General features: G+C 51.7%; 1 protein-coding gene across 1 annotated transcript in view; it reads left to right on the top strand.

Annotated features, from left to right (window-relative positions):
- SUPT6H (SPT6 homolog, histone chaperone and transcription elongation factor) overlaps positions 1-23,490 on the top strand; it is a 1,180,384-nt gene that overhangs the window by 415,408 nt on the left and 741,486 nt on the right. Inside the window, exons 13-15 of the mRNA XM_078680107.1 lie at positions 19,078-19,179; positions 19,612-19,741; positions 20,220-20,370. Coding sequence (XP_078536233.1) covers positions 19,078-19,179; positions 19,612-19,741; positions 20,220-20,370 — 383 coding nt within the window. The remainder of the gene's footprint in view (positions 1-19,077; positions 19,180-19,611; positions 19,742-20,219; positions 20,371-23,490) is intronic.

Raw genomic sequence — 23,490 nt, 5'->3', positions numbered from 1 at the left:
TGTGTGCTTTTTTCATTAAATCTCACACTGGCATCAGTGTGGGTTTAATGTGCTGAGAAGTTTGATACCAAACTTCCCAGTTATCAGTGTAGCCATTATGGTGCTGTGAAGTACGTAATGACTAACTCCCAGCACCAAATATGCTTAATGGCAGCACTGTGCTTACAATGTCTATGAATGGACTTAGATACTGTTGGGTTACAGGGCTCATGCACCTGTACTCTCACCACTTGCATAGGGCACCCAGCTAGAGGGGTGACTGATCTATGCCAGAGCAGTGAGTTGTAGGCATGGCACACAGATGTGTGCTATATCAACTCTTCACTTTGTACTGCACCAAAACACTCAGTCTGCAAAGGCAGTGTGTGTGTACAAATGTACAGGGCCTCGAAGGGTGGCACAATAAGTGTTGCAGCCCTTAGAGGTCTTCCTTGGTCACAGTGCCCTGGGTACCTTTGGTACCATTTACCAGGGGCTGACCTGTGGCCAGAGACGCTATTTGGGTCCGTTTTGGGGAAAGAACACAGGCCCTGGGAACCTGATTGGCAGGGACCCAGGGCACATTAAGTTAAAGTGCATCAGTAGCCCGGCAAAAAGTGGGGGGTTACTGCAACAGAAACACACTTTCCTACACAGGGACCCTCCCCCACGGCGTGGGACAGCTCCTGGTGGCCCCCTGCCCTCGGAACCCCCACCGACGGACCACGCCCGAAACCTTGACATCATTCTAGACCACTCCCTTACCATTACCCGCCAGATCAACACCGTCTCCTCAACCTGCTTCAACTCCCTCCGCAAGACGTCCAAGTGGATCCCCCATGAATGCAGAAAGACCATCACCCACACACTCGTAACTAGCAGACTGGACTACAGCAACGCCCTCTACTCTGAAAGCAACAAAAGCCTGCTACACAAGCTCCAAACCACCCAGCACACTGCAGCCAGACTTGTCCTCGGAACCCCACGACATGAACACATAACCCTGCACCTACGAGACCTCCACTGGCTCCCCATCGAGAAGAGTAACCTTCAAGCTACTCACCCATGCCTACAAAGCACTCCACAACACTGGACCCAAATACCTCAACGAAAGTCTCCTTCCACGTACCCAAAATGAAACTCCGCCCAGCCGACCTTGCCATGGCAGAGACCCCACGCATCCGCAGAACCAGAGCAGGCGGAAGAGCCATCTCCTATGTAGCAGCAGAGACCTGGAATGAGCTCCCACTCAACCTCTGATGCTCCTCCACTCTGCACACCTTCACAAGGAGCCTCAAGACCTGGCGTTTTGACTAATCCGGAGCTGCAACCGAGCCTTGTGAACCTCACAGGTAAGTAGCGCACTTTAGAAACCCGTTTGCTTGATTGATCTGGTGATCTCTGACCTACCTCGAATCTCTCAGTGAAGCCGGCAGCCTCTTTCTGGAGGATCCCCCTTACCGCAACCGGAGCTGTTAAGAGAAACCTGATGCCTAAAGACACCTCTGCACCCTAAGCCCCACGGCCTTGAGTGGCCCAAGCGACGGTGTGCCAGCATCCACAGGCATCCCACCTTACTTCTCCAAACAGTGGTCACCTTCAGAAGATCTTAGTCCCCTAGCCTGCAGTGTTTTTTGAAACCTGAGAATCCCCATTGCAATTAACAGGGCACCCAATGCCAAAGCAGCACCCTGGACCCTGCCACTGCTGCAGGTGCACTTTTTGTGCTGGCTAGGTTCGTCCTTTGCCTTAAGCCTAACACCAGACGCTTTGCTCCCACAACCCGGAGGCCCCCTGTCCCCCATAGGATAATATTGGGCCTCTGCACTCTGCACCCGACCACCGTAATGCAGCTGAGGGTGTAAAAAGAGTGCATCCTTGACCCTGGGGGAACCCTTGTTCTAACCCCAGAAACTGAACCCCAAAGACCAAGTACTTACCTGGTAACGGTTAACCTAATTTCTCTCCATTTGAACCTATTGACTGGTTTTCTCTGAAAAATGTTCCATGTGTGGAATTGAGCCAGCTTCCTACAGCATCAGGTTAGCCTTGTTCATGGACAGGGTGAGATGTTGCTCATCTATAGCCTTTGTGTATAGTTCATGTAGGAGGCGGGTGAGTGTTGTAGTGTCGGCCTTATAGAATTCCGATGGGAATCCGTCTGCGCCTGAGGATTTCCCGCACAACAGCACCATTATTGCGTTTCGAGTTTCCTCAGGTGTGTTAGGTTCGTTTAGCAGCACCCTCTGTTCCGCCATGGTATCCGGTTGGTGTATTGGCTCTAGGAACCTCTCTGAGTTGACTCCCTGCCTGGGAGTCCATGGACTGGTACAATATTTTGTATTGGCACTTCATTGCCTCATGTCTTTCGTGCTGTGTGTACACAGTATACCTGCGTCAGTTTTTAGGGCGGATATGGGGCGGTGTATCTGCTCCTGGCGTAGTAGCCGTGCTAGCGTTTTGGCTGCGCGGACTGCAGTGGCAGGTGTGCGAGCACAATGTGCTGCGTAGTTGTGGCAACAGAGTTATTCTAGCAAATCTATGTGCTCTGCCGGCAGTGAGTCTAGTTTTCTCGTGTTCCTGCCCCTGTCTGATTGCTTTATCTCTTGGCCTATTAGATGTCTTTCTACTTTACTGAGTGCCATGTGTAGCGGTTTGCGTATAATCCATGGGGCTCCTAAGCAGTGCCCTCTTAATATTGTTTGAAAGCATCCCACTCGGAGATGGTCTTCAGTGGAGTGGACATTAATCTCAAAATGTTTGAGTATTGCTGTCCCCAGTGAGGAGCGGAACACCTGGTCTGCTAACGCTGCTGGTTGTAAGCGCCATCTGGGGATCGGAGGGCATCCATTGTCCCATATGAGCTGTAGGAGCTGGAGCTTATGGTATGTATGTGTTCGCCCCAGGTATTCGGTGTGTTTGATGAGGGGAAGGAGAGCAGGCAACCCAACAATGCGATCAAGATCATGAACAGGAGAGTAGATCGAGTAAATGCGTGCTGTGGGGTTAAGAGTTCACCAGATGTCGATCTGTGCCCAGTTTGCGAGCCATTCCAACCGGGTTTGCGCCTTAGAGGTCGCCGCAGTGCGCATTAGGGGTGGATATAACCGATCTAATTCTACGTCCAGAACTGCGTTAAAGTCTCCTCCTATGGGCCATGGGAGTCCACTCCATCTAGCGAGTACTCCTGTAAGTTTTCAAAGGAATGCAGCTTGGTCTGCTTTAGGTGCATACACTGAGCCTGTCGGCAACTTCTGCCCGTTTAACTTGCCGTTCAGTAGAACATATCTTCCTTCTTGGTCTGTGTCCACCTCTTCTGCTGTGCATGGGACGCCCACCTTTATCCACATCAGTGTTCCCCGTTGCCAGTTAGTGCTATATACTTCCCCCTCCATCACTTGCAACGGTGCTCTGCCTCAACCTGGGTGAGGTGTTATTCCTGTAGAAAACGTGTGTGTGTGTGTGTGTGTGTGTGTGTCTCTGCACTGTATGTATGCATATACTGAGTATCTACGGGCAGGTGCATGCATGCCCCTCAAATTCCATGTTACGGTGTTGGTCTGCGCCCTGGGTGCATCATGTAGTCCCCTATGTAAGGGGGTCGGGGTTTAAGGTTGTCAGCGGCAGCCGGGTTGCCAAACAGCTTCTGCGGATGAGGTGAACTGAAAAGGGGTTAAGAGTGCAACGGGATTCCACATAACATCATGAGACCGAGCTCTTAGTAACTGCTCGTCCAAACTGTGAGGCCAAACAGCAGCAACTAACATATGTGACATGTGTGACATGTTTAACTATGGGGTTGTGTGCTGTGTAATAGCGCGCTTTGAAGTGCCACCCCAGTGTTGCTAGGAATGTGTGATGTATCCCGTCCTGCCTCGTGTTTTGTGTGCACTGTGTTCAGTCACCAGTGCGATTGAGGAGATGCGGGCACCTTGTGCTATGTGTGCATGGGCACTTCTGTGTCTGTTGGATGTGTTAGCGCAACGGGGCGGTGCCTTATCCTTTTAAGATGCATAAATGAAGAACATGTATGGAGTTCATTAACAACAAAAGGATTCACTCCATTAAGTATGTATCCAGTGTTCATATTAGGCCGCCGGAAGTCTGCGGTGTAATGTCTGGTAGCTGGAGGGAGTTGCGATCTTCGTATCTTGTCGCCTGTGATCCAGCCAAGCTTTGGGAACAGGGTGAGCGTGCATCCGGTTCAGAGTTCAGAGTTAGCGTGGATGGTTGCTGCCACATGAAGAGCCTCCTGATGTATCATCATCCTTTGGCTCAATGTCAGGAATTGCTACCTGTGGGCGCGCTCGCCTAGGATTTTTCCCTCTGCCCTGGCATTGGTTTCTTCTACCCCGTCTGGTGATTGCGTTTCCACAGGTGGGTTGGGTCCTGCTAGCAGTCCTGTCTCTTCTAACCAGTCCCAGACTTCAGATGGTACTTCAAAAAATCATGTTTGTCCTTTGTCAACGATTCGCAGCCTTGTTGGGAACATGAGAGAGTATCTTATATTCAGCATCCGAAGCTGGCGCTTAACTTCTATGAAGGAACTGCATCTTCTTTGTACTTGGCACTGTGTAATCAGGGAACATCATTACATGTTGATTTTGCACTTTTATTTCAGTGAGCTTGTGGGTTTCCCTTAGTATTGTGTCTCTGTCCCTGTAGTTGAACAGTAGTAGCAGTGGTCTGGCTTCCGGGGGTGGTTGTCGGGACAGTATCCTGTGGGCTCGCTTTACCATAAACTCTGGCGAGAGCACGCCTTCTGGGAGAAGCTCCTGTTTCCAGTGCTCCACATATGTGACAGGGTCCTTTCCCTCTTCTCCCTCCGGGAAGCCCACCATGCGTACATTGTTGCATCTCGAGCAGCCTTCTGCATCTTACAGCCTGTCTTCTAGGGCGTCTATTCTATCTATGATATCCTGTAGCACCCCTGAGTAACTAAGATTGGTTGGCTTTATTTCTGACCGGTCTGGTTCATTTGTTTGGACTCTTAGTTTTTGGTTTGTTCTCTCAGCAAAGTGAAATGTGATGCAACTTTGTCCATTTTGAATTCCAGCGAGTTCCGGAAGTGATCTAGGGCGGCGGCGATCTTTTCCACCTCTGACAGGATTGAGTCGAGTTTTGCAGAGATTGCTAAATTTCGGGTCTCTCCTGTACCTTCTTCCTCCGTGCGTTGAGCCCCTGGCGCCTCAGGGTGTGCGGTCGACTGCTGTGTGTTGGTTCTTAAGCGACCCATGGGCAACTTCTGCGCCAAGGGCATGTAGGTGTTTAGCAGGTCTGGTGTCTGTGGAATATTTGTCGTGCTGGGCGGATATTGCGTATGAGTAGAGAGGGGTACTCACAGTCTAGTTGTTGTCTTTTTGCAGTTGCTGGCTAGTGGGCAGTCTCCTGTGGTGTGTGTGTGCTTGTGCTCTCTGCCCTTGTATTGCAAAAGTCTGCTACAAGTGTCTCTGCCGTTTCCCAGGAGAGAGCAGGTGGTTCCTCCCATCTTGTGGTGCTTCGATTGCTGTACCGCTGCGAAGATTTGCCGCACGCATCTTGCCTGCGGGGCCTTTGGTGTCCTTCGCGTGGCTGCTGCATCTTCTATGGCTTTTCACCTGGTCCTCAGGTGCGGCTCAGTGCCAATGGCGTTGTCAGCGGCTTCGGAGGGTGTGTGGCAGCCTTGTCACTGGCGGGTGTGCATCGGGCAGGACTTTAGGCCAGCAGGGCCTCCTGGTTACTTTAGCAGGTTCCTAGGTTGCACGTGTTGAGGTGTAGGCCTTGCTTTCTGCTGGGCTGTTCGCTTGGTGTCTCACATTTAGGGTACCCCCAGTGGGGGCTCTGGGCTTGTATGCTTGCTGCCTTTCATTTGCGCTGTGGTCTCTGCACAGCCACTTATTGGTGCTGGATCAGGCCTTTATGTGCTGACTTTTGATGTGCGCGCGGGCACTTAGTTGCTTGCTCCAGGGTTCGGGCAGTCATGGGGTGATCTCTGGAGGGGGCACCCCTTCAATAGTGGCAGATTCAGGCCAGTGCGGGTTCTGACCTGCACAATCACTTCGCCTGTTTGCCTCATTGCACATGGTGCCAGTTGTCTCCTGCAGTCCGCCGCTGTTGCTGCAGGCCTAGTCTCTTCTCCTTACTGCACTACGGTTAGTATTTGCTCTCGCTTCCGCTGCCTGTGGTGATATACTGGATGGCAACAAACCCCCTGGCCTCAGTGCGCAAGCGTCCCGGCCAGTCTCATCTAGTGCTGGGTGCGCACCTCATCTTCTGAGTCAGTGTTGTTGGCCTCAGCTTGCTGTGGCTTTTCTCCGTTCGCGTTGTTGCTTGTTGCACTGGCCTACTTTCGCGGGCCTGGACTGTAGTAAGGCAGGCACTGGTGCTCAATTTCCTACTTTGTTTGCCGCTCCTTGAGGCGAAGAGGAGCCCCTTACACTGCAGCGCTGGTCGGCTCAGTCAATCCCCTCTCAGTGGCTGCCTTTGCTTCTTAACTCTGGGGAGTCGACGTCCTGCGCATTGCTATCACGTGCCGCTTCCCCTCAACTCACTATGGGACTCCTCACGTGCAGCGTTCGGGGCTCTAATCTTAATGTGTCCTAAACGAACCTCCAGGCTGCTCTTGTTGCTGTGTGCTTGTTGCGCGCACTGTTGTACAGTTTCTCAGGAGGGCCCCGCAGCCTCTTCCCTGTTTGCGGCTCTCATCCAGTCTCACTTGTTCATGCGGCATGGACCACTGGTTGGGCGGTTCGCATACCTTCAGTGTAGCGGAGTTCCCTACCGCCGTTGTTTTTTCGGCCACCTCATGCTCCAGTGCTTCAGGGTTCGATTAAGCTCCGTTGCAAGGCGACCTGAGGATGCGTTCTTCAGTATAAACAGGGCGATGTGGTCGAAGTGCTAAAGATTCACGTCCGCTATCTTGGCTGGCTAGCCACGCCCTCTAACCCCCATTCCTACTTTTACTCATTATACATCCAAGCCTTGTCTGTTTCCTAGACACTGCTTGGGGGAATGTAAAAAGTGCAGTATCAAAAAAGTGTGGTCACGATAGCAAGCAAAGCTTATGTGTTGTTATATAGTAGCATAAACACAACCCAAATTAAGGGTGGCCTCTTGTCCACTATTGTATTTTTAGTGACACAGCGTGTCTGATGCAATTATTTTCAAAGCATATACAGATGAGAGCCACAAAATTGCTCGTTAAAACAAATATGCAATGTTTTACAGTTCTCTGGATGTGATCGGTAAGGAAGTAGGGAATCGGGGTAAAGTGTTCACGTGTAAGTATGGGACAGGGAAGGGTGATAGTGACAAATATACATCAACATGATTTGTTGTATACGTTCCTGTGAACGATCAATTGTTCCCAATATCATACATAACTCGAGCGCCCAGAATTAATTCTATATGGTGTCTCAGGAGTTCGTATTGGGGTGTTGCCAACGTTTCGACCCCTCAAGTCAGGACAGGTTGTGGTCCTTGTGGTGGGGTCTTCATCATGACAATGGGAGCGCTGGTGTATCGGACAGGAGACAAGATCCGCCGTGCTCGATGTGATAGTTGGGCTTGGAAATCTCTCTAGTAGAAATGGTAGCAGTCCTTAATGACTGGTACGTAACTTTGAATGAAATTGTATATTCAGCAATGGCAAATCTGCAGCATGGTCTGCTTGCAGATATTAAAAAAAAATCCCCTGGTGTAAAAAGTGGGCTTTTCTAAAAGTCAGAAACGTTTCCTCGGGCATGCTCTATTGCAGTTTTTAGGTTGCAGTCACCCACTGCAGTGTCAGCCCTGTAGTCTTGATTTTAAAGGTCACTTGTGCAGGTGGTGTGAATTTAACCTGCAACTAAGTCAAAGATTGAACTTTTATGCACCTTCTGCTCCATATTATTGTAGCCTAACTTAAGTTACATATGCTAATTCGAATGAGCCAATCCTAAACCATGTATCTGAAAGAGACACGTTAGTGATAGATTCCTTACCTTAGAATATCCCCAGGCGTCAGACTGGATCTGGAAACTTTTGCATAGCAGTACCCTTGCGCATCGGTATTCGTTGTCTGCGGCTCCGCGTCCGTCGGCGTCGATGGCGCCAGGATGACGTCGCCGGAGTACTTAGATGCCGCCCTGCGCGCTGACGTCCGTTCTTTTTTTCCGCGCCAGCAAGCGCCGATCCGGAAAAAGTTGTACCCTAGTCAATTTTTTACTATTTCGATCATTTTTGATCATCTTTCGAAGTCTCATCGACTCAGACGGTGCCGGTAGGGATGGCCGGGTTCAAACCCTGCGTCGACTGCAGCCGACTGATGTCGGTTACCGACCCCCCTCGCCGGTGCCTTCACTGTCTGGGCCCTGACCACGACGACAAGTCCTGCTCCGACAGCCGGGCCCTGACGTCAAAAGCTAGTCGGGAGCGGTCCCGCAAGCGACTCCAGCTCTGGCAGTCAGCCCCGCGCCGCTTGAGGTCCCGGTCCACGAGGAGGTCGAGGGACCGGTCGCGGGGCCGGAGTCACCACAGTTCCGGGAGTCGTCATCGGTCTTCGGGCTCGAAGTCCTCAGGTAAGAGGCACAAGAAGTCGAAGAGACAACATCGCTCTTCTGCCCCCCCCCTGCCCCCTTCAGACGCTCGCACGATGCGGCCGGGGGTTCGGGCGACACCGCCCTCGCGGCTCCACCGGAGCCGCAGGCGTCGAGGCCTGCTCCACACCCGCCGGTGCCTGGGCAGAACGCGACGCCGGAGGAGATCGAGCCTTCCTAATGGCCGTGAGGTCGCTCACTCCTCCGTCGGGTTCCGCGGCGCCTTCGGGCCCAGCGGTCCCGTCTGGGTCCCCACGAGGGCCGAGTGCGTCGGCCCCGTCGCAGTCGGGTGCTTCGGCCCCGGTGCCGTCGGCAAGTTTGGTACCGACGCTGCAGGGTCCCGCCGGGTCCCGTTCCGGACCCGTCGCCGGTCGACCTTACGACCTCGCCGGTGCCGGGCCCCAGGGTGTAGCCCCCGGCGCCGTCCCAGGACGCTGCCGTCCCTGGTCCTACCCTCTATTCGGGTCCGGCGTCGGAGCGGCGCCGCATTCGACGCCGCTTGGAGATTTCTATTTCTTCGACCCGGCCCCATCCTTTGCACCTGAGTACCAGGCGATGGGTGACCAGGGGGATTGAGAGGGGTCCGAGGACCCTCTGGCACGTGAGTTTTCTTAGGACTGGACAGGTGAGCTTGGGGAGGCCAGGGTTCTGGACACTTCGCCCGGCACTGGTTTTGTCTCCCCTCCTACCGTGGCTACGGAGGAGGGGTCTGCCTATAGTGTGGTGCTGACGCGGGCTGCCAGGGCCTTGGGCCTTGAGCTCCCCGTCGCGGCCGTTAGGACTAACCTCCTCACTGAGGTCCTTAAGCCGCAGGCAAGCTCGACCGAGCCTCTGCTGCCGTTTAATGAGGCCAGACGTTCTTCTGGGCACTTGGTCCAAGCCCGCAACAGGTCCGCCTGTAGCGAGGAACGTGGCCATGCGCCACCGCCCGGCTCTGGGTGACCCTTGCTTCCTGTCCACCCACCCCACTCCCGAGAGTTTGGTCATCCAGGCCTCTAACTCCCAGACCGCATTCCCGGAGGCTCCCCCCAATCGGGAATCCAAGAGGTATGAGCAATACGAAAGAAAGTATTCTCCTCCCTGAGTTTGGGATTGCGGTCAGTCAACACCGCATGCCGCTTGGGCCCTTACACCCACTCTCTGTGGGACACAGTCGCGGACGTGCTGCCACAATGTCCGGAGAAGGTCCAGACTAAACTCACCCAAGCCCTTGCGGAGGGTCGAGATGCAGTGCGGTATTCCATCCGGTGTGGGCTGGATACCACGGACTCACTGGGCAGAGCGATGACAACGACGGTGGCGATTCGTCACTGTGAGAAGTTGGCCTGATGTGCAGTGCTCACTATTCTAGTGATCACTATATATCAGTCCAAACAACCCTTATTGATGATTGGTTGTAAGTCAACCTTATAGACCAGCTATCCTAGTAGCATGGATATGAGCAGTCTAAGGCTAAGACTCTAGAGGGCGTGTTAGGCCAGCTGTTTTACCATCACATTACCCCTTGAACACCCAGTGAAAGGACACCACACAAGTTGTTATGAAAATAAACAGTGTATTTATTTATAACAAGACTACCCTGGCTCTTTATGAGACAGGGAGCTAAGCACACAACAAAACTCTTATAAAAATACTTCAAGTCGCACACTTTACACAAATGCCCGAGGGGCACGAAAAACCAAATACTCTAAAAGTGGAATGCGAATTACTAGCAGGTAAGTAACGATTCTCAGAGGCTTTAGGAACGCTAGGCCTACAATACTGAACACTCAGGTTAGGAGCAGGAGGCCTAGGGACACCACGTGCAGAGTGGGAACTCTCACGCGTAAGGCGGGAAAAAGCCTATGGAAGCTAGTGTTCACAAAGTTAGTGTTCTCGGGCGAACCCGACTAGGTAGGTCAAAAACGAAAGTGGATCTGGACCCTTGGATAGTGAGGCTATGCTGGGGCACCGAAATGCCGAAGTTACCTATCCCAGGGGCTGCAGCTGCATAGGTCTGAAAAGACGTCGGGATTCTCCGTTGACGAACCAGGAGCCTGAAGGAAAGGAGTTGCTGGCAGGCGACCAGTGAAGATTGTTCGAGTGATCCAAGCCTGGATCGAAGATAGATGACACCTGAAAGCAGAGGGCACCAAGTTCGTGACTACTAGCCAGTAGTCAAGTGGCACCAGGAGGGCACCGGATGGTAGTCACCTCGACTAGGTGAGTGGGCGACGCTATGCTCTGCAGTCTCACGGGCCAGGAGGCGTTGTCGGCGACCAGGATGGAGGTACGAGCTGTCCCACGATGGATGATGCTGTCGACGTCGCTGGACCCAGGATTGGGGCAACAAGTCTTGGCAAATTCAAGCCCACGCGGTGGACTTAAAATGGCGTCTGGAGTGGACCTGGAGGGTCCGGGGTGCTCCTCTTTTGGAAGGGAGCAAGGGCCAGTCTGGAGCAACCAGACAGCAGCAGTGATGTCGTCGGGCGTCGTTAGGAAGGCCACAAGCCCACGGGCTAGTAGCCAAACAACGCGGTGAGCAGCAAAAAGCAGAAGGGCCCCACGCAGATCGTGGAGATGCTGGGAGGCTGAACTTCGGTGCTGGAGCTGCTCAGGGTCGGGGCTTCTCGGTCCCCAAAGCACTCACCAGAGGATCCCTCGGCGGTCGTGCTGGAAAGAAGTCGTGCAGTCTTGAAGATGGCCGGTCCCTCGAGGTCTCGTCGCACCCACGGTTCTCAGCTTGGCTGTAGAGGTGGGTAGAGGTCAGAGGTGCCAGGGAAGCCGGTTCTCGTCGAGCTGGGCAGTCGGATTCCGGAGGAAGGACTTGCAGCAGACCGCAGTGTTCTTAAGATGGTGCCTGCGGATGCAGGGTGACTACTCCTTAGTTACAAGGGAGAATCTTGAAGAAGAAATCTTGATGTCCTTTCGTAGAAAGTCGTGTCTTGATTCCAAAGATGATCTAATTTGGAAGGGGGCCTGCTCCTACCTTTATCCTGCAAAAGGGGGCTGGCACGCGACTAGGTCCTGCCCTATGGGTGGGACTAGGAGGGGGGTGGTTACACCCCTCTCCTTTGGCGGGCTTTCCCCAGGCCAGGGGCTGGAGTGCCCCTGGAACTGGTTTCCGCCGGCCTATGCACAATGAGCACCGGGGTGCCACTTGCAGTCACCTTCCTCTGTAGCCCTGCCTACCTGGAATACACAAAACCCTGTCTGGGACGGTGCTGGCACCGCCCCTGGCAGGAAACCCTTTGTCCTTGCCTCCTGCTCTGGGAGGACTCCCAGCAGCAGGAGGGCAGACTTGTGTCTCGGTGGCAGCATCCATTTTGTGGATGCTAAGGCTCTGTCTGACTTTAACCGGGGTTATAGGTTACATACATGTCGTGTCCCTCTAGAAGGGTGGAATGCTAACCCCGTCGCCAGAATTGGCGAGGGGTTAGTATTCCAATTCGTATGACACCTTACTCGACATGTTTTGATAAAGCGATACCAGAGTTGGCATATAACCGCGAGGATTATAATGCACTTAAGAGTATATGGTATGCGATATCATGGAAACGGCTAAGGGATGGATCCCGAAAGCCGCAGACAGGCTCAGCTCATGCCAGAGCACCATCTCACACGATCCCAAGCACTCTGCCTTCAGGATTGTTAAGGCCTGCCATAGGAGTGACTGATAGGAGATCTGTGTGCCCATTTTAGGGTTAGATATAGGAATACTATATCTAAAGCAAGGGGTGATTACACCACCTTGCCCCAGCTGTCGTGCAGCCAGTTGTGTCAGATTTGGATGGCCAGCCAGGGGTGGCATAATACATGCTGCAGCCCCTGGTAGGCCCTGGGTACACCTATGCCCTGGGTACCTAAGGTACACCGTACAGGGACTGATAAGGTGACTCAGTATCCAATTAGATATGTACCTAGGGTACATGGAATCCATTTTACAGAGAGAGCAGTAGGCCTGGGGTCCTGAATAGCAGGGCCCAGGTCAACTAAGTCAGAAAACCAGCAAAACACCAGGCAAAAAGTTGGGGGCAACCATAGTCAGGGATCTACCTTCCTACAGTCACCACGCCTGGTTGAGGTCCGCCAACTTTTCGGCTGATGTCCAAAACACCCTTATGGACATGCCGTTTGATGGCCGTCGCCTCTTTGGCGTCAAGGCCGACCATGCGGTTGAGCGCTTTAAGGACTCCAGGGCTACAGCCTAGTCCTTGGGCCTCTCGGCCCCGCGCCAGCAATGTGCTGCCTTTCGCCCCTTTCGTGGCCAAGGAAGGGGCGCCAGCCACGGGCCGCAGACTACCATCCAGCGCGGTGGCGAGCGTGAAAACCGCCGTGGCGGCGGTCGGGGACAACGGCGAGGCCAGTCCACACCTACCCCTGCAGCATCCGCCTCAAAACCCTCCTAGTCCGTGCTTTCAGGCCCATGTGACGCCAGTGGGGGGCAGGGTCCGCCATCACCACCACCACTGGCGCACTGTCACATCGGACAGGTGGGTGCTGCAAATCGTTCGAAGGGGCTACTCCCTCCCCTTCGAGGCGTCCCCTCCAGCCATGCCACCTCAGTACCACCGCGTGTCGGGGATCACTTGAAACTTCTGCAAGAGGAAGTTACGGCCCTCTTGGCCAAGGGGGCCATCGAGCGCGTTCCTGGGCCAGAAGTAGGGTGTGGTTGTTACTCCCACTACTTTCTTGTAACCAAGAAGGGCAAAGGGGGCCTCCGGCCTATCTTTGACCTACGGAACGTCAACGGCTTCCTCCGGAAGGAGAAGTTCAAAATGCTGACACTGGCTCAGGTGTTAGCTGCCCTAGACCCAGGAGACTGGATGGTAGCGTTGGACTTGCAGGACGCCTATTTCCACATCCCCGTCCTGCCGGCCCACCGGCGTTACCTGCGGTTCACTGTAGGCCACGAGCACTTTCAGTTTACCATGCTCCCCTTCGGCCTTACCAGCGCCCCATGGGTGTTCACAAAAGTGATGGCGGTGGTCACAGCACATCTGTGCAGGTTAGGGGTTTGTCTTCCCCTACCTCGACGACTGGTTGTTGAAGGCGGGCTCGCCCCAGACAGTCGTCAGCCACCTCCAGACTACGGCCGACCTCCTGCACCTGCTGGGGTTCTCCATCAATGTGCCGAACTCACACCTGTGTCCCTCTCAGAAGCTCCTCTTCATCGGAGCGGTTCTAGACTCGGCGCAGTTTCGGGTTTATCCTCCCGAACAGCAGATTCGGGATATTCAGGCTCTGATTCCGATCTTTCAGCCTTTATCCCGAGTCTCGGTCAGGTTGATGCTGCGGCTTCTGGGGCTGATGGCCTCCTGCATCCTTCTGGTGCATCACGCCCGGTGGCGGATGCAGGCTCTGCAGTGGGACCTTAAATTTCAGTGGGCCCAGCATCAGGGCAACTTGTCCGACCATGTCTTGATCTCTGAGGGCACTGCAAGACAGTTGCAGTGGTGGCTCACGGACCGCGATTGGGTCAGCGGCAGATCCCTCTCCCTACCCCAACCGGAGCATGTAGTTGTGACGGACGCGTCCCTCCATGGCTGGGGGGGGCCGCCTGGGAGAGGCGGAGATCAGAGGCCTCTGGTCTCCGGCGGAGTCCCGGCTTCACATCAACCTTCTGGAGCTGCGGGCGATTTTGCTTGCACTGAAGGCATTCCTCCCTTCTGTCTCCATGCTTGGAGATTGAGCGGTGGCAGTTGAGGCCAGTTGACTTGCCTCCTGAAGTGTGTAATGTAATTCTGGCAGCCAGGCGTCCCTCCACAAAGTCGGTCTACGCCTGCAGGTGGAACAGATTTGTGGCATGGTGCACAGCAAAGGCTGTGGATCCACTCTCTGCCCCCCTTTCTGAGGTTCTCCTCTTCCTTCTTTCTCTTGCCCAGCAGGGTTCTGTTCTGGGCACTATCAAGGGCTACCTTTCTGCCCTTTCCGCCTTCTTGAGGCTACCTGATCAGCCTTCTTTGTTCAAGTCCCCGATTGTTAACAGATTCTTGAAGGGCATCACTCATAGGTTCCCCCCTGTTCCTTTCGTGATGCCCCAGTGGGACTTGAACCTGGTTCTAACTTACCTGATGTGCGCTCCTTTTGAGCCACTTCATAACTGTCCTCTCTGTCTTCTTACACTTAGACTGCTTTCCTGGTTGCCATCACCTCTGCCAGGAGAGTGAGTAAGCTCCAGGCTCTTTCCTCTAAACCTCCTTTCCTTTCAGTCCATCCGGACAAGGTTGTGTTGCCGACAAGACCCTCTTTCCTGCCCAAGGTAGTCACAGCCTTCCACATCGGGCAGTCCATCACCTTGCCCACCTTCTTTCCGCCTCAGCATCCCTCGAAAGAGCAAGAGAGGCTCCACCGTCTGGACCCAAAACGTGCTCTCTCATACTATCTGGAGCGCACATGCCAGTTCCGGGTGGATCACCAACTCTTTGTTGGTTACGTGGGCACTAAGAAGGGACGGGCGGTGCACAAACGGACCATCTCTCGGTGGGTCGTGTTGTGCATCAAGGCGTGCTACCCCTTGGCTAAGAAGGAACCTCCTGTTGGGCTGAGGGCCCATTCCACTCGGGCCATGGCGGCTACTACTGCCCTGGGCCGGGGAGTCCCCTTGCAGGACATATGTCAGGCAGCTACGTGGGCCTCGCTGCACACGTTCGCAAGATACTACTGCCTGGGCAGACAAGTCCGGAGGGATGGCTTCTTTGGCCGTTCCTTCCTCCAGGACTTTCTGGTGTGATTATTGGTTCGCAGACCCACCACCGGGGTTGGTATTGCTGGGGTATCTATTCTAAGGTAAGGAATCTATCACTAACGTGTCTCTTTCAGATGCACAAGTTGCAGCCCGTCCCGACGTTGTCCGGGTATGAAATAGAATGTGTGTAATGTGTGTATTTAGCAAGGGCAATTTATTTTAAAATCTCGCAGTAGACAACATTTTTTGTTTCATTAGAATAGGGACGGAGAAGGCCCAGCTGCAGCCCTGGTTGATGTTAGCAGGCGCGTGTAATTGGTGTAGTGATCCGCCGCCTGAGCCCGGCTACAGCCCTGATTGATGTTAGCAGGCACGTGTAATGTCGTTGAATGAGAGAGTTATCAGCCGCGGGTAAATCCGTTTAATGAGAGAGTTGAGTGACAGTGAGTAGGAGAGGCTGCAGTAATTGTCCCCGCAGACACGCTCATTTGCGTGTTCCCCCGCTTGAGGCCCAGATGCAGGCCTGTTTGCTGTTAGCAGGCGCGTGTTCCCCCGCTTGAGACCCAGCTGCAGCACTGGTTGATGTTATCAGGCGCGTGTAATTAGTGTACTGATCCGCCGCCTGAGCCCGGCTAGAGCCCTGGTTGATGGTAGCAGGCGCGTGTAATTTCGTTGAATGAGAGAGTTCAGTAACAGCGCGCAGGGGAGGCTGCAGTAAAGTTACGTTCCAGGCATGGGGGCTGCTGAATTCATATCTATAGCATAGATCGAAGCCTAGTGTTGGGTCCGGATGATTGCACATTGTTGTCCTGGAAGAGTCTTCGAAGTATCACGAGATAGGTGGCTCCTCCCCTGGACTACAGTGCGCATGGGCATCGACTCCATCCCCAGATTGTTTTTTTCCGCCATTGGGTTTGGATGCATATTTGATCACTCAAGATCGGAATCGATAGAAACTTCCTTTAGGCCCGAAGGCCTTTCCTATAGCGTCGGTATTGTCTTGTGTTGGGTGCCCAGCTCTGTTCCGGCTCAGTTCCCGAGTCGGACATCCAGAGGAGTCGCGTGGCTCTTCGGTGCTCGAGGCCCAGTCAACGCAACCAGACTTATTCGATGACACATCATGGAACGGAGCCCGTTCAAAAGGTGCCCCGTGTGCAACTCGAAGTATCCCCACATCGACGTCCACCCGGTGTGCAACAAGTGCCTGTCGCCGGATCACGACGAATCCAACTGTATGGCTTGTTCCCGTTTTCACTCCAAGAAGACGATTCGACTTCGGCGCGCCAGGAGGCCCAGCAGACGGCCCCTGACCCGGTGAACATTTTCGAGGGGGAAGAAGCGGACGAGCAGGAAGATCGAGAGCCGATGTCAACTCCAGCGGCAGAAATCGACTCCAGCTACGACGCAGACGTCGAAATGCTCGACACAGAAGACGTCGACATTCAGCACCCAGATCCGCAACAGCTCAACCTGGCGATCTGGCTCCTGAGGTCTTAGAATTTGTCTACCTTAACTTGCCTCCCGACTGCATGGATATCATACGGGAGGCAAGAAAGCCCACCACCAGAGCATGCTATGCAGCAAACTGGAAGCGGTTTGTCATTTACTGTGCAGAGCACAACATCAACCCGCTAGACGCATCTACTCACAACATCATTTGTTATTTATTACATCTTTACAAATGTAATCTAGCATATGCTTCCATTCGGATACACTTATCCGCCATAGCGGCTTATCTCCAAAACAGGCAGCATCTCTCCGTTTTCAGAGTGCCTGCCATTAAAGCCTTCCTAGAAGGACTGAAACGAGTCATTCCTCCCAGGACCCCGCCAGCTCCTGTATGGAACCTTAATGTGGTCCTCACCAGACTGATGGGTCCACCCTTTGAGCCTCTACATTCATGCGAGATTCAGTTCTTAAAATGGAAAGTGGCTTTCCTGATAGCCATTACGTCACTGCGATGTGTTAGTGAGCTCCAGGCGCTCACCGTACAAGAGCCATTCATACAGGTTCACTCCAACAGGGTGGTGCTGCGCAGCACACACCCACAGCCCACGATGTGATGGCCGTACCACACGCCCCCAGCCCACAACGCAGACACGCCTACAAGGGACTACTTTGCTGGCACGGTTCTTTTACCTTTTAAATGTATAGAGGAGTTGGCCTAACGGCTAAGGCGCTCGACCTCGGACCTGGGGATTTGGGTTCGAGTCTTGGTAACGACGCAAAACATCCTGTAATTCAACGCAAATCACTTAATCTCCCCGTGCCTAACAAAAATTAATGTGTGTCCTCATGTAACATAACTGGTGCTATGTAAAGCGCTCTGATACCGGATTCAGTTGGGGTCAAGTTCGCGCTATATAATACACTGCAAAAAAAAAAATATATATATATGGTGGCTGTCTGCAAAGCCTATGTCCTTCTGCTGCAACTGCCCTTTCAACGCTGTATTGGGTGTTGTGATTGGTGCTGTGGTTACTGAGATTACCCGCCTCAAAGGTTTGGGCTCTCTCTTTATAATATTAGTATGGATAACTTGGCTAGGGTAGATAATACCTCAGCCATAGTACAAGGGGGTATGTCCCATAAAGAGTCTCTCTAGCAGGGGGATAATACTATTATACAAGTTTGACATTGTTTCCGGGGATTGATTTATTGTAACCCAACGGATACGTCTCCCTCCTTCAGCCACTACTAAGTTATTTCGGAAGGGGTTTTCAGGACCTTGATCTATTTCTGCCATATGAAAGTCTAGCAGTACGACCAAAGGCTTATGGTCACTTAGAATGCTCGGGTCGACGCTAAACTCTGCAACTTTGTGCCAGATTTCGACATTAGACAAAAAATAATCAATTACTGATGCCTGGCCAGGTCTCTCAAAGGTGGGATGCCCTGGGTTATCCCCCGTAAACCGTCCATTACAGGCCCTCAAGGAGAAGTTAGGGTAAGAGAAGTCAATTGGAGGACAAGTGGGGTCCACCCCCTTATCGGGTATGTGTTAGGCGCTGGGATAGACCAAATTGCATCCTCATCGCTAGTAATAAGTTTCATAAGTCCATTGAGAGGTTCAAAATGGCAATTAAAATCCCCACCAATTAAAAAGTACACATTCCCCGAAAGTGAACTAAGAAGGCTAACCAAACAATCTAACGTAGGGGATATCCCACCATGCTGAACTGGCCGAGAATAAACATTGATAATGGCCAGTTTTGGTAGGTTTCTATGGGTCAAAAGAATGCGTATAATATCAGGAGAATGTGTATCTACTCTCTTAACCGTGCATCCTAGATGGGTTCCCACCCATATACATAGACCCCCCTGATGGTCTACCCCTAGGGCCCTTCACTGCCGCTTCACAATATGCCACAAACCCTACTCTATAAAGGGGTCTTAGCGCCCAAGTTTCTTGAAATAGGCAGATCTCATGGGAGTCATTATAATCTCCCCTATCTGGCAGATCTAATTTAGCCGCGAGGCCCGCAATATTCCAAGACAGAATTTTAGGACTACCGGGTCGCACTTCCAAGCCACTACCAACAATTGCATCCAAATCACGGCTATCTAACACTCCAGGAGAGTCAAGCTAATGGAGGGGGAAGCTAGCTTCTAGTAATGACTCTGTGGGAGACCCTAGATTCCAAAACCGATTCAGCAGGGTTCCTGTATTCTAGTAATGATAAAGTGGGGTTCCACAGAAGTCAAAAGGTTAAGAGCCAATGACCTAGTCTGATTGACAACTCCTAGTAATACAAACCTCAATGGCGGAGTTTGATGTCCATACTGAGCCTCTAGATCTGCAGGATGTTTTGTTGTTTACTCCATTTGCTTTTTAGCTTACGCTGACCATTTTCTGAATGTTATTTTATTCCAAAGGTGAAGAAGTGGACGAGCCAGAGGATGAGGAGCAGAAGGGACCAGAACTGAAGCAGGCTTCTCGTCGGGACATGTATTCCATCTGCCAAGCAGCTGGACTTGGTAAGTCCCCAAACTCTTTCTTTGGCATCTGTTTTATGCAGCGCAATAGCTATTACTTCAGTCCATCTAACCCCCTAAATTGACCTTCGGATGTTGGGGTTGATTTGTTTGTTCAGGAGCTCAATCTCTGAATCAAGAAATTTGGAGGGAACTCCTAATGCAGAATATTAAGTTAGATTGCATCCTTTTGCACAGTACTCAACATATCTCTTCATCTGCTCCCTACAGTCAATTATGTAGTGTGGTATTATTAGCAGATTCACAAACTATTTCAGTTTTCAGCTTTTGAGTGTATGCTAATTCTCTTTAAAACAAAACAAGGCAGTTTTGTGGTTTATGATATTAGCAGATGTTTTTTTACTTGTGTACCATGTAGTGCCAAGGGTTCCTTCCTTACCATTTGGTTTTTACTTTTGTGTCCTTCGCAAACAGATGGCCTCACTAAAAAGTTTGGTCTAACACCTGAGCAGTTTGGGGAAAATCTTCGTGACAGTTACCAGAGGCATGAGACTGAGCAGTTCCCAGCAGAGCCCCTGGAGTTAGCAAAGGATTATGTGTGCAGGTGGGTGCTGCTGTCCATTGCATAGACTTGTGGAAGTAAAGGTATAGATGTCCTCTTGGAGTCTAGAACTCTTTTCTAAGTCAGATGGTTTTAATGTTGGACGGTTTTCTGTCCAGGATGGTACTGCATTGAAACTGTGCTGTAAGTCAGGGCAGTTCTTCACTTCAAGTTGGTGACCTGGTGCTGTTGAATGAAGGGATGGAGAAGAATCCTTGTGGGTAAATTTCAAGAGGTTTGTGCAAACTGAAAATGGTGGATCATCTCTACTAAATTGAATTACAAATGAAATATAATGGATGTCATTAATTTTCCAAGTCCAGTTTGTCAGCTAAAGAATGTGGTTACACCAATTCAGTATGTAGGACAAGCAAACTCTTATCGCAAGCCGTTTGTCCTGTCGTGATTCAGTTCTGGAGTCCATACATTTTGCAATGTGCTGCCTAGTCTCTGTCATTAAAACAGCAATCTTTGTTTGTAGTCAATTCCCAACTCCGGAGATCGTACTAGAGGGTGCCCGTTACATGGTAGCTCTACAGATCGCTCGGGAACCTCTGGTGAGACAGGTGCTGCGTCAGACCTTCCAGGAGAGGGCTAAAATCAACATAACTCCCACCAAAAAGGGCAAGAAGGTAAGATTGAATATCCTTTTGTGGCCTTCACACAATCATTTCCCTCCTTTTGCCAGATTTCCCTTTCCAGTCCTACATCCCTGCCCTCCTCGCAAATGCTGGTACTGTATAGATAGAATTCTTTCTTTAAAAAGCTGGATGGAGTATATATCAGTTTTCTTTTGCATCCTCTTGTTGTTTTTGTGGTTAGGAGAATACTTTCATACAGGACTCTTTGATTTAGTAGCTCTTTGCTTGTGTATTGCTTAGTTTTGTTCTCTCATCACATTTCTATCTTCAGCAATCCAATTCGAAGGTCCCTACCAGCATGCTACCGTTCTTATAATTTATTTAGGCATGAAACTACGATATCTGCCCAAAGTTTTGGTAATGCAGTTTCTGAACTATCACACAACTCTTTGTTCGAGGCATGTGGGCTGCTGAATTTATATCTATGCATAGATCGCCGCCTAGTGTTGGGTCCGGATGATTGCACATTGTTGTCCTGGAAGAGTCTTTGAAGTATCACGAGATAGGTGGCTCCTCCCCTGGACTACAGTGCGCATGGGCATCCTCTCCATGCTCAGATTGTTTTTTCCGCCATTGGGTTCGGATGTACCTTCTTAACTCAAGTTCGGAATATATATAAATACTCTTTCTCAAGGCCAAAAGACCTTCGGGGCGTCGGTATTGTCTTTCGTTCGGTGCCTTCTACTTGTTTCGAGTTTCTTGGAACAATCATCCGGACCCTACTCTCCCACACCTGTCACTGAGGATGTGGAGGAAGGGGACAATGAGGAGCAGTTTAACTATCCCATTGACACAGATCAGGATGAGTCCCAGCCATGGGCTGACACTGTTGACCCTGATGAACCACACACCACCCCTGACACTCAGTCATATGCAGTCAAAACTTCGCCTACTGAAGATACTGGTGCGTTTAACGCACTAATTGAAAGGGCAGCCCTTAACCAGAATGTCGACATGCACGCTGACCCTGTGGATGAACACTTTCTCTTTGATACGTTCTCAACATCAGAAAGATCTGTAAAAACTCTGCCTATGCTCAAGGGTGTGCTCAAACATGCCAGCGACATTTTTAAAGAGCCCACTAAAGCGAGGGTGGTAAACCCCAGAATTGAACGGAAGTACCTGCCTGCGCCAGTGGACCCTACGTATATCAAAGGCCAACTCCCCTCGGACTCCTTAGTGGTGGCTAATGCTCGTAAAAGAGCAAACTCTCAGACACCTGGTGATGCTCCTCCTCCGGAAAAAGAATCCAAGATCTTGGAAGCTTCTGGGAAGCGGGTAGCAGCACAAGCAGCTAATATTTGGAGGATCTCCAATACACAGGCCCTGTTAGCAAGATATGACAGGGCCCACTATGACACGTTAGAGCAGCTCCTGCAACACCTGCCAGATGCTTATAAGGAGGGAGCAGAAATGCTTACACAGGAAGGGAAGTTTATCTCCAACGCGTCCATTAAGTGTCACAGCAGCTAGGGCCATAAACACTAGCGTAATGCTCAGACGGCATGCCTGGCTCCGCATCTCTGGTTTCAAGCCAGAAATCCAAACTACTCTACTTAATCACCCAGTTAACCCTGATTCCTGTTTGGTCCTGAGGTAGACACCACTCTAGAGAACATTAAAAAAGACACTGAAACAGCAAAATCCATGGGAGCTCTGCAGTTTCAACAGATCAGGGGTAGTTCTTTTCGTCGCTCCGGTAACAGGGGAGCTTCTAGAGGTCAAACGTCGCAAAAGGCCCAATACACCAAGGGAGGCACACAATCTACCTATAACAAGAACAATAGGGGTGGATACCGTGAAAACAGCACCAAAGGCAGAGGACGTGGAAATAATAATGCCAGATCCTCCGCCACTAACAAACAGTGACGTCTTGTCACTGCCCCCCGACCATACCACACCGGTCGGGGGGAGACTCCAGCAGTTCCTGCCAGTCTGGGAAAGCATTACCACGGACAGCTGGGTGAGACAAAGTATACATCATGGCTATTGTCTGGAATTAACCTCCACTCCACCCAACATACCCCCAAGGCACCGTCCTATGTCCGCAGAGCACATGCACTTATTGCAGCAAGAAGTCATCTCCATGCTGCAAAAAGGGGCCATAGAACTCGTGCCTTTAGCACAACAGGGTACAGGGGTGTATTCGCTGTACTTCTTAATTCCAAAAAAGGACGGGTCTCTCAGGCCCATTCTAGACCTCAGACCCCTGAACCAATACATCCTATCAGAACACTTTCACATGCTCACTTTACAGCAAGTTCTGCCATTGCTCAGTCAGGGAGATTTCCTAGCAACCCTAGATCTGAAGGATGCCTATTTCCACATTCACCCCAGTCACAGGAAATATCTCAGATTCACCATCAACAACCAGCATTACCAGTTCAAGGTCCTGCCTTTCGGGGTCACCACTGCCCCCAGGGTGTTTACCAAATGCTTGGCAACAGTAGCCGCGCATCTTCGGAGACAACACATCCATGTCTATCCGTATCTAGACGACTGGCTTGTCCAGGCAAAATCGGCCCAGCAGTGTGCCAGCCACATGTCCTGCACAATTCACCTCCTCCACAGTCTAGGATTTTCACTCAATTACCCAAAGTCTCATCTTCAACCCGCCCCTGTACAACAGTACCTAGGCGCGGAAATAAACACTCTCACTGCCACAGCGCAGTCAAACTCAGCGAGAGTCAACAGCATGCAGGTACTGATTCAAAAATTCAGGCCACAACACTCACTCCAAGCGCAAGTGTTCATGCAACTAATCTCCTGCATCTTTATAGTCCCGCACGCGAGGCTACACATGCGTCCGCTTCAGGAATGCTTAGCACGCCAGTGGAACCAGGCTCACGGACAGCTAAAAGACCTAGTGTTGGTGACCGGTCGTGCATACAACTCTCTGTATTGGTGGAACACACAAAACCTTTGCAGGGGACGACCGTTCCAGGAGCCTGTACCACAGGTTGTGCTCACAGCGGACGCATCTCTCCATAGCTGGGGAGCTCATGTACTCCATTATACTGTGCAGGGACTATGGACCACACAGCAGAAACGGTTGCACATCAACCTCCTGGAATTGATGGCAATCTTCATGGCGATGAAGGCATTCAAGTT

The sequence above is a fragment of the Lissotriton helveticus genome, chromosome 3_1, assembly GCF_964261635.1.
Source record: "Lissotriton helveticus chromosome 3_1, aLisHel1.1, whole genome shotgun sequence".
NCBI lineage: Eukaryota > Metazoa > Chordata > Amphibia > Caudata > Salamandridae > Lissotriton > Lissotriton helveticus.
Note: the sequence above shows the minus strand (reverse complement) of the source record. Positions and strands in the feature narration are given on the sequence as shown.